Genomic DNA, 11,285 nt, shown 5'->3' with positions numbered 1-11,285 from the left:
CAGGTCACTCTGGGTATGCCCAGCTTCAAGGGACAATTGCTAATGGTTCTCTAGGGCTTTTGGTGAAGCATTTTCCCAAGGCCTTGGCGGATCGTCTCACTGGAGCATCTGTCCTGAAAAATGGCACATGTCTCTCCTGGAGCCAGCACTGACCAGCAATAACCGGGACACCTATTCTTTGCTTGCAGAACAGCAGGAGTGACAACTGGCCTTAGAGACCTGGGTTCTAGTCCCAGCTCTGTTACTCAACATCCAAGGACCTTGGGCAAGTAACTTTCCGGACCTCAGTTTCTTCACCTTCCAGTGGAGATGACAACGTTGAATGAGACATAACCCTTTCAAGTGCAAGTGACAAACACGCAGCCGAAAGGGGCTTAAACCAAAAGGGAAATTTATCAGGTCATGAAATTGAGAAGTGTAGGATTATGTCATGGTGATTCAGGCATGAATGGATCCAGGGATCCAGAGGCATCTTCATCATTCAGCTCTACTTTCTTCTATATTGATATCGTTCTCTGTCAGTCTTTCTCCCTGTAATGGAAAGATGGTCTCTAGAAGTTCCACGTTTATGGGCTATAGTTCATCAAACATAGCAGAACCTCTAATAGCCCCAGGGATTGAGTTTCATTGGTTCAGCTTGGATTATGTGCCCAATGCTGAGCCAATCATAGGAGTTAGGGGAATGGTCTTCTTTGACTGGCCAGGTTAGGTCACGTGACCACACCTGGAAAGGCAGTGTCAGACCCAGCTGAAACACAGTGCACTGAGAGTGGGGAAAGGGTCCCCCAGAGGAATAGGGGGCCTGATACCAGAAATGATGCAAGGCAGCAAACTCATAAACTTTCACCAACAAGGCCACTTATTTGGAGGCTATTAGAACAGTTAGACGAGAAAGACATATGAAGTCACTTTGGAAAACACTACATGTGATTTCTGGTGCCCTAATTCATTATAGAGAAGAAATGGAGGTAGACACATGGCCTCAAAGGTGTTTGAATAATACGTAGTTTAAAAAATAACCTGGGGGTTGGGCTTCCCTGGTAGCGCAGTGGTTGAGAGTCCGCCTGCCGATACAGGGGACACGGGTTCGTGCCCCGGTCCGGGAAGATCCCACATGCCGCGGAGCAACTAAGCCTGTACGTCACAACTACTGAGCCGGCGTGCTGCAACTACTGAAGCCCGTGTGCCTAGATGTAGCCCGTGCTCTGCAACAAGAGAAGGCACCGCAATGAGAAGCCCGTGCACTGCAACAAAGAGTAGCCCCTGCTCGCCACAACTAGAGAAATCCCATGTACAGCAAGGAAGACCCAAGGCAGCCAAAAATAAACTAATTAATTAATTTAGAAAAATAATAATAACCTGGGACTTCCCTGGTGGCGCAGTGGTTAAGAATCTGCCTGCCAATGCAGGGGACACGGGTTCGAGCCCTGGTCCGGGAACATCCCACATGCCACAGAGCAACTAAGCCTGTGCGCCACAACTACTGAGCCTGCGCTCTAGAGCCCGCGTGCCACAACTACTGAAGCCTGTGCGCCTAGAGCCCATGCTCCACACAGGAGAGGCCACCGCGGTGAGAAGCCTGTGCATGGCAACAAAGAGTAGCCCCCGCTCACGGCAACTAGAGAAAGCCCACGTGCAGCAATGAAGACCCCACGCAGCCAAAAATAAATAAATAAAATAAATAAATTTATTTTTTAAAAAAATCCTGTAAGCAGTTCGTTTTTCCCTGAATCACAGGCTGTCTCTCTCTTTTTTCTAAATCACAGAAAAGGAGAAAGGGAGGGGCAGCCTTAGAAGTTCCCAGGAAGGACAGAGAACAGGATAAGTTGTAGAAGAGCCCTGTGTGTCCACATGTGTGTGTTGGTGAGGGGTTGTCCTAGTCCTCCCAGGCCCTGGCCACAAATGGAGCTTTTGAAAGCAGGTGGGAAGCTAACCCTGATGGTCAGTAAACCCTAAGCTTGGGCCAAAGGCAGGACAAGGTGGAAGAAAGAGAGAGGACTTGCACTGGTCTGGATTTGAATACAAACTCTGACACTCCGTGGGTAACTCCAGACATGGGACTCATGTCACCGAGCCTCCTTCTGGAGTGGCTGGGAGACCCAAATGAGATGCACAACGGTGTTCAGTGAACAGCAGCCTCTTTTTCCTCTCACTCTTATTAATAAACTTAGTGCTAGCCTATCAGGGACAGTAGGACAAAGTGATTAAGAACATGGACTCAAGCCAGCCCATCTGGGTTGGAGTCCACACCTTCCACTTATTAACTGGGTGACCTCGGACAAGTTACTGAACTCTTCTGTGCCTCCACTTCTCCCCTGTCCAATGAGGATGATGCTAACACCACCTTAGAAGCTGATTGTGAGGATTAAGTGACTTACTACCTGCAGAGCTCAGCATAGAGGGTACCCTCTCTACGGTAATGGTTGTTGTTCAATAGATGCCAACCCCAGCTGCTGGAGGGAACATGCTGTCCATGTCACAGGCTCAGAAAGGCGTACCTAGCCAACACAGCCACACGGCTAGTACGTCAGCCGCTCCAGAGCATCCTTCCCCTGGCGTATCAGGCCCTAAGGGGGGATGGTAAGAAGGGTCCTTAACAGATCTCTTCCAGATGGTTAAAAAAATAGACAACCAACTGGATGTTGATCCTTCTGTGATCCACTTTTCCAAAATGCTTTCTCCTCTAAGCAGCTAGCAGGAAACGGCCAGCATCAGGCAGGAAGGAATCTGGGGGGAGTGAGAGAGTTGAGAACATGGGCTCCCAGGAGGTGGGAGCCTGTGTGGATAGGCAGGTGGGGGCCCTATGCATCTAGAGGAGCCTGACCAAGGGGAGGTGAGGGGGACCAGGGGTGACAGGAGAACTCTAAAGTGTAGAGGGCTCAGGGAGCAAATTTTCCCTCAGGCCAGGAGTCCGGAATAGCTGGGATGGGGGGGCACAGTAAGGAGGGGGACTATGTGGGCACCGCTTATAGAGCATCTAAAAAAGAGCAGTTTGCTTCTTGGTTTTTTTTGGCCATAAGGCCTGTGAAAACTTAGTTCCCAGACCTGTGATCAAACCCGCGCCCCCTGCAGTAGAAGCGCGGAGTCTTAACCACTGGACCGGCAGGGAAGTCCCTGCTGCTTTTTTCTTTTTTTAAACTTTGTCCAAATCAAAAAGATTTTGTTAAACTTTATGTAATTCACATATGAAAGCAAAACGGTTTGCTTTCTTCTCTTAGATTTTATTTAAAGCATCTATTTTTTATTAACTTTATTGAGATATAATTTACCTACCACAAAATTCACCCTTTTAAAGTATACAATTCAGTGGGTTTTAGTATATGCACAGTCTAATTTTAGAACATTTTCAGCATGCCCAAAAGAAACCCTGTCCCCAGTGGATGCCACTCCCTGCCTCCATGCCTCCACCCTTCCCCCACATCGAGCAACCACTGATCTACTTTCTGTCTCTATAGATTTGCCTGTGCTGGACATTTACACATATAAATGGAATCATACAATATGTGGTCTTTTGTGACTGGCTCCTTTCACTCAACATATTTTCAAGGTTCAACCATATTCTAGCATATGTCAGTACTTCACTCCTTTTTATGCTTGAATAATAATATTCCATTATATATATATACACCACGTTTTGTTTATCCATTCATCAGTTGATGAACAGATGGGTGTTCCACTTTTTGACTATTCTGAATAATGATGCTATGAACATCTGTGTATAAGTTTTTTATGTGGACAGATGTTTTCAATTCTCTTGGGTATATACCCCAGAGTGGAATTGCTAAGTCATATAGTAACTCCACATTTAGCATTTTGAGGAACTAACAGACTACTTCCCAAAGCAGTTGTGAGTTTTCTTCTTTTTTTTTTGCGGTACGCGGGCCTCTCACTGCTGTGGCCTCTCCCGCTGCGGAGCACAGGCTCCGGACGTGCAGGCTCAGTGGCCATGGCTCATGGGCCCAGCCGCTCCGCGGCACGTGGGATCTTCCCGGACCAGGGCACGAACCCGTGTCCCCTGCATTGGCAGGCAGACTCTCAACCACTGCGCCACCAGAGAAGCCCTAGTTGTGAGTTTTCTTAATGCCACTGGCGGTGGTTCACGTGCAGAATTCATTTTGGCTTTTAAAAATTAGAAGTCAGCGCTTCCTTGGTGGCGCAGTGGTTAAGAATCTGCCTGCCAATGCAGGGGTACACGGTTTAGAGCCCTGGTCCAGGAAGATCCCACATGCCGTGGAGCAACGAAGCCCGTGTGCCACAACTACTGAGCTTGTACTCTAGAGCCCGCAAGCCACAACTACTGAGCCCAAGTGCCACAACCACTGAAGCCCGCGTGCCTAGAGCCTGTGCTCCACAAGAGAAGACACCGCAATGAGAAGCCTGCACACCACACGAAGAGTAACCCCTGCTCGCCAAAACTAGAGAAAGCCTGAACACAGCAACGAAGACCCGACACAGCCAAAAATAAAAATAAATAAAATAAATAAATTTTAAAAAAATTAGAACTCAATTTCTTAAAATGCAAATTTTAAAACATAAGCATTTTAAAAACTTTTAAGTTCAACTTAGTCATATCATTCTAATCATAAATCTATCTAATGTTATTACTAACTTTTAAGGGGGCTTTAATTAATAATTGGTTCTCTTTACAAAATTAAAACTGCCATAAATATGTTTATGCCATATTTATTCATTCTATATATTGTACTTCCTTTTTAAAAGCAATTGATTGGGTTTTTTTGGCCTCGCCATGCAGCATGCGGAATCTTAGTTCCTCGACCAGGGATCAAGCCCTTGCCTCCTGCGGTGGAAGCGCAGAGTCTTAACCACTGGACTGCCCAGTGGCAATTGCAATTGTCAAAAGCGATTGACTGGGAAAAATAAGTAAAAATAATTCTCTAAAAGAATTTTTTAATAAATTGACAAACCAGCTTCCCAAGTACTTTTAATGCAATCTAAGAAACGTAAACATATAAATATAGTAAAATTTAAGGTTTTTAAAAAAATATTTTGGTTCTACTTACAATCCCAGTAAGAATTGAACTTCAAAGTACACTTGTAAGGTCATTCTAATGATCCATGTCATCCCCCCTGCCTCCTAAGAATGTCAAATGCTCCCTCTGCTGGACAATACCTCAGGCTTGGGCTGAGCCGCAGAAGCCACAGTTCCTACCAATTCTTCCAAGGTCTGGGTGTTTAGTGAAATGGGTTGATGGCCCTTTAAGAGGCGGTAGCTAGCTCCCAGTTGCCATGGAGACAGCTGGTTACAAACTGGGTAGCAGGAGGCAGCATGTCTTCCAAAGTTCAATCCAAAGGTGAGAAGAGAGCTGAGGAATTTGGAGTGGGGACCTGGAAAGGGGTGGGGCATCTTCTCCCTCATCATCCACCCTGGGGTGGCCTTGGAGGATCCTGCTCTTGGGACCCCTGCCCCACCCCTGTCCTTCTTCCCAGGGTCTGCCATCTGCCGTCTCAACCTCTCCTCCCTCCCTAGGCTTCAAAGCCAAGGATCACCAGCCCTCAGCCCAAGAGAGTCTGCCACCCCCAGAGGCCAATGCTGAAGCCATCAACTTCCTCAACTCCCTCCGTGAGCCTGGGCAGTGGCGGGGCGGGGGGGGGGGGGGGGGCAAAAGTACGGACGGGAGGGAGGAGAGAAAGCCCAGACCTGGCCACCCCCTCTCTCAGCCTTGATTCTCCTGGGACTCACAAAGGGTGTGAGGCCCGTTAGTTGATATTCTTCAAGGGAAGACCCCAGGGACACAGTGTGGGTAGGGACTGGTGGGGATTGGGGTGGGGGAGCCTTCACCTGCTGACTGCTGTAGAGGCCAATGGAGGGGATGCAGGGGCCACCTGGGGGACGTGGGATGAGGAGGGAGTGGGTGGAGACTGTGGGCGCACTGGTGGCCGGGGGGGGGGGGGGGGGGGGTCCGAAAGTTGAGACCTAGGAGCTGGAGCTGGGGCTTTAACTGTCCCCACGGGACCCTCACGCACCCAGGGCAGGAGGAGCTGCTGACGCTATTCTTCTCGGAGACTCTGGTCATGGTCTCCGACACAGGGGAGCCTCAGGGAGAGCTGACCATTGAGGTGCAGAGAGGGAAATACAAAGACCAGTTTGGTGTCACGGAGTACTTCCCATTTGTGCATGCCTTTAGCCACGGCTCCATGGACAAAATACCCTGCGGAAACTCCATTCTGGGTAGAGTTCCTGCTGCCTGACACCCTCTACCCCCACCATTCCTCCACTGCCCTCCCCCTCCCACCCCCCAACTCCCAGGACCTTCACTCAGGACCAACGCTTTGACTTCACCTTGGTACTAGAACGAGGCAAAGAGAGTGCGTGGGACATGGGGGTGGGGGGGTGACAGGGAAGTTAATCACAGCCTTAGTTTTTCCCTCGGGCCACCCTACATCTGAGTCCTCCAGCCCAGGCCACCGCCTCCCTTCCTGCAAACTCCAACCTTGTCTCCGGTGACAGCAGTGTTCACCTCCTCCCCACAGGCTATCTCTCGTGGAAACTGGAGGTTGTGGAAGAACATAATAAGGAGTTCATCAAGGTACCTCCTGGGGCCCCAGCCTTGACCACATATGGAAAGTTTTCTATCCAAATTTCCCCTCAGTTTTCTCATTTATGAAGGAGAAACGACAAGGCGACCTCTGGGGGATCTCGCTCGTATATACGATCCCGTGAGTCCCTGGTTCTCCCCTCCATGCTCTGGCCCTTAGTTCCACGCCCTCCCCATGGAACGGAAGATGAGTTTGCTGAAGCAGGATGATCAGCTGGCCATGACCAGAATCATCAAGGAGGGTGAGGTAAGGATGAGAGCCAGGTGGGAGCCATACTCTACATCCTCTTTGGAACCAGGAACAGGGGACAGATGGTGTCAGGCCAGGAGCCTGGACTAGGGACCATATGGACTGGACCATATGCTCAACACCTGTCTTGCACAACCTCCCTCCATTTCCTGGCTCAAGGTCCCTGACCCAGATTTGTCCTGAACAGGAAGTGAAGACCGAAGTGACTTTCTTCCCCTGGCACTCCATTGCGGGCTTCGTCTCCCAGGCTGCCAACCTGGTGTTGCTGAGGGTGATGGCCTGGAGGCAGACAGTGCCCAGCAACGCCCGTTTCCTGGCCTTGGACACCGAGGGCAAACTCTGCTATTCCACTTACGTGAGGGGTTTCCCTGGGTGGGGAATTGGTCTGGGGTGAACTAGAAGGGGCAAGGAGAATGCTGAGTTGGGAGAAAAGACACCTCTGTGGAGTGGAAGAGGGGGTGGAGTGGGGATAAACCTAGGGCGTGGGGGGAGACTTCCAAGAGCAGGAGAAAGCAAGACCGCATTTGTTAGAGGGAGGACCAAGTGTGAGGCAAGTGGCGTGAGCGAGAAGGACCAAAAGCTGGGAGCAGTGGAAGAAAGCAACGCTTTTTGCACAAAAGTCAGTCCAGGAAAAATAAACATCGTAGGGGCCACTTTTTTTTTTTTTTTTTTTTGCGGTACACGGGCCTCTCACTGCTGTGGCCTCTCCCGTTGTGGAGCACAGGTTCCGGACGCGCAGGCTCAGTGGCCATGGCTCACGGGCCTAGCCGCCCCACAGCATGTGGGATCTTCCCGGACCGGGGCACGAACCCGCGTCCCCTGCATCGGCAGGCGGACTCTCAACCACTGAGCCACCAGGGAAGCCCCACAGGGGCCACTTTTAAAGACATATTTTTTTAAGATCAGGAAATGCAACATCTCCAACTGCACTTAAAAATTATTTTATTATGTCTCAACCCTTAAGGGTGTTTCTTATTTTTCTCTTATTTTGGCTAAACTTTCATCATCAACCTACCTAGGACTTCCTGTAATATGTGATTTTGAAGCCATGCCTCTGAACACACACTTTGGGGGCTGATTTGACCAACTTCGTAAATGACACTCTTGTCTTTTCTATCACAAACATGACAAACAGCAACATGTTTGATACAAAGAGGCACATACCATTTCCCCCCAATTTTCTTTGAAATGTTTTTCTTATGTTAGCAGTTTTCTCCCTGTTGCTGTAGCTGTAACAGGGATTTATTTTTTTTTCTAATTATTTATTTATTTTGGCTGCACTGGGTCTTCGTTGCTGCACTCGGGCTTGCTCTAGTTGCGGCAAGCTGGGGCTACTCTGCTGTGGTGCGCGGGCTTCTCTTGTTGCGGAGCACAGGCTCTAGGTGTGTGAGCTTCAGTAGTTGTGGCACGCGGGCTCAGTAGTTGTGGCTCGCAGGCTCTAGAGCATAGGCTCAGTAGTCGTGGCAGACGGGCTTAGTTGCTCCGCGGCATGCGGGATCTTCCGGGACCAGGGCTCGAACCCCTCTCCCCTGCATTGGCAGGCAGATTCTTAACCACTGCACCACCAGGGAAGTCCCCAGGAATTTAAATTTCAATTACAATGGGCAGCTTGCACGGGCCTGAGGCAGCCATAAATCTCAGTCTAGTCCCTCCTCAGCGTCCCACTACCTCCTCCCCACAAATAGCCCAGCCTCCGCCCTCGCCCACACTCACACCTACTTGGTCATCCCTATTACAGAATCTGCCAACTAGAAGCACTTGGTCATGAAGCTGGCATGGGGACGGGTTGGGGCAGGAGCAGGGTGGAGCTGGGTCTCTATGAGAAAACCCCAACTTAACCTGGGGGTGCATCTCAAATCTTGGGGCGCCTAAGGGTCTGGACAGCCAAGGGCTGCTTATCACTGGTGAACAAGCAGTGAAGCTATAACCTGGAGAGAAGGGCCAGGGGGAGATGTGTGGGGAGGCCCCGGTGGGAATCCACCTCACCTCCCTCCCTTCATTTTGGTTGCTGCCAGCAAGGCCTGGGCTCCCAGATGATCCAGGTGGGCCATCAGCAGGTGGAAGCGTTCATTGTGGAGCAGACTGTACACTCGGAACAGGGCATCCCCGTGTCCTGCCAGTTTTACCTGTTCTCTGATGGGTGAGCTACTGACGGTGGGGCAAAAGGGGCAGTACTGAGGACAAGCATGGGAGCTCAACCTCCTGGGCTGGGTCGGGGCAAAGGGAGAGTCCTGTTTCTGAGGACACCACCAGGAAGACTTGCTGTGGAGGTCTGAGTGCCCCTGCTTTCTCCACTCATTCACCCTTTTGCATATATGCATTCATTCTCCCGGTCTTCACAATGCCTCCCAAACCTCACCGAAGAGCCCTGAATGGCTGAGGAAGTCAAGATCAACTCCACAGGGCCTAAGGCGTCGCTAAAGCAGCTGCCACGGGTGTGGGTGTAAAATTGAAAAACACCCAAGTCTGAACAGCTCAGCACTTGATAAAATCAGCAGGCTGGGAGAAGCACCCCAGCACGCTGCCAAGCTGTCGCCAGAAAAGTGCGGGCACCAAATCCTGAGAAAATTCGGGAGGGGGAGAAGCATTTGTTTCTTGAAATTTCCAAAGAGGTATTGACAGAATCACTATAGTAGAAAAAAAAAAAAAGTAATCAGAACGTTGTGGGCTTTCCTTATTTCATAATTTAACTTGTTTCTATTTTGAGTATCACATAGCAGGAGGCTCGTGATTCTTTTTATTTTTTAAAATTTTTTTGGCTACGCCCCATGGCTTGTAGGATTTTAGTTCCCTGACCAGGATTGAAGCCGGGTTCTTGGCAGTGAAAGTTCGGAGTCCTAACCACTGGACTGCCAGGGAATTCCCTTGTGATTCCTTTAGCGCTCACACCTCTAAATTTAGTCTTGCACACGTGCACACATCTCCAGGGTAGGAAGAGTCCCCAGTTTGAAAAGCAGGGGACATTATCTGGGGATCTAGAAATGAACAGGACCCTGGAACTCAAAGACAAGTGGAGGAGGGGAGGAGGGGGACAGCAGTAAAGGGAAGCCCCCAGAACACCCTTCAAAGGAGTGGGCTGGTCTAGGAAGACTCACACCTTCTTCTGTGTTGCACTCCAGGCACCTGGCCAAGAGGATCCAGGTGGGCTCCCCGGGGTGCTGCATGATCACCAAGGTGCCCACCTTGAGGGAGGCAGGTGAGTGAAGCCCCTGGCTGGTGGGAGAGTGAAGGCGAGGTGAGGAAACCTGGAGCCTTCCAGGCTGCATGGGTGGACTGAGTGTGCCATGGCCCCAGATCAGAGCCCGGGATGAGATGGAGAAGTTCCGCTCTCCAGCCCCTGTCTCCAAGGCAATTCAGGGACGATCATTTTGCTGGGAACCCCCTCCAGCAACTTCGCCCATATGGCCAGAACCCTGGGTTTTACCTGAGCCTGCCCAGAACTGGTGTTCTTGGGCATCCCTTTGTATCTGAGGAAGGTTCTGGGGTCGGAATAGGCACGCAGCCTTCCTCCCACCCGCACCCACCCCCAGATGATATTGAGCCTCACCTAGTGTTTGAGAAGAAACCCCTGGTGTGGGAGGAGGACATGGAGCTCTACTCGAGGTTCGTGGACCGGAAGGTGAGGAGGGGCTGCAGCCAGCCTGAGGTCCCCATCCCCCCATCCCCCTGCCCAGGGCGTACACTCCACCCTTACTGATCACTTTTTCTGCCCGGTTGAAATGCAACATCCCTAGGGGCTAGGGGACTCCAGCGTCCCTAAGCCCTCCACGGGGCGAAGGGGAGGGGAGCTCCTGGGGCGCGGGAGTCCCGGGTCCTGCTCAGGCTCGGACCCTCCAGGAGGAGCTCCGTCTCAGCCACAACAGCTATCTGCGGCAGCACCCCGAGGCCCAGGCGCTCATCTCCGACTTCCTGCTCTTCCTGCTGCTACACCAGCCGGCCGATGTGGTCACCTTCGCCGCCGAGTACTTCGGCCCCTTTGCGATGCGACGCCCGCCCACTCCGTCCTTGCGCTCCTCCAACCGGCCCTGCCCCTTCCACGAGCTGGAGCCGGAGGGCCTCGAGGGCGAGGAGGGCTAGGCGGGCAGCAAGGCGTTCCCCCGGGGCCCAGCTGGCCGGGGCGAGGCAGGAAGACAAGGCATCCGGACTGGGCTGGGGCGGCACGCGGGCGGGAGGCACCCGGGAGGCGCGCTTTCCTGCCTGCGGTTTTAATGGGAATAAACGGGGCCCTCCCGAGGCTTGGCTGTGAGCCGGATCCTTCTCTGACCAGCGTCTCGTGTCTCGGGCTTAGCATAGGAACCGTGAACAGGGTTTATCGAGCGATTTTCAGCCTTTCTTCCTAGCTGTTATTATGATCAATATCACTATTTTACAGATAAAAAAATAGAGGTACGAAAAGACTGAGTAACAGAGTAAACACGTGGGAAGTAGGATTCAAACCTGGACGTTGGATTCCAAGAACCCCCACTTTTAGTCACGAG

General features: G+C 51.2%; 1 protein-coding gene and 1 long non-coding RNA gene across 3 annotated transcripts; one reads left to right on the top strand and one right to left on the bottom strand.

Moving 5' to 3' along the window:
* Positions 1–369: 369 nt before the first annotated feature.
* On the bottom strand, positions 370–5,238 carry LOC113628239 (uncharacterized). The gene is made up of 2 exons (XR_003435936.1): positions 5,132–5,238; positions 370–531 (listed from the first exon to the last, which is right to left on the bottom strand). It is a non-coding gene; the product is annotated as an uncharacterized LOC113628239 (long non-coding RNA).
* Positions 4,877–11,090, top strand: CATIP (ciliogenesis associated TTC17 interacting protein). Of its 2 annotated transcripts, XM_027121513.1 has the most exons (10): positions 4,877–5,312; positions 5,489–5,581; positions 5,990–6,190; positions 6,493–6,548; positions 6,718–6,804; positions 6,995–7,162; positions 8,823–8,947; positions 9,927–10,003; positions 10,338–10,426; positions 10,645–11,059. In XM_027121513.1, the coding sequence occupies exons 1-10, from the start codon at positions 5,288–5,290 to the stop codon at positions 10,882–10,884; spliced, it is 1,161 nt and encodes a 386-aa protein (XP_026977314.1). In that variant the 5' UTR covers positions 4,877–5,287; the 3' UTR covers positions 10,885–11,059. The 2 variants fall into 2 exon arrangements, with proteins under 2 accessions (XP_026977314.1, XP_026977319.1); XM_027121518.1 differs by lacking the exon at positions 5,990–6,190 and having other exon boundaries at positions 10,645–11,090.
* The last annotated feature ends 195 nt before the right edge of the window (positions 11,091–11,285 follow it).

This window comes from Aethalodelphis obliquidens, unplaced genomic scaffold (genome assembly GCF_003676395.1).
Source record: "Aethalodelphis obliquidens isolate GAN/ISIS:26980383/991018 unplaced genomic scaffold, ASM367639v1 scaffold2, whole genome shotgun sequence".
NCBI classification, from domain to species: Eukaryota; Metazoa; Chordata; class Mammalia; order Artiodactyla; family Delphinidae; genus Aethalodelphis; species Aethalodelphis obliquidens.
This window is presented reverse-complemented; position numbering and strand designations above follow the sequence as displayed.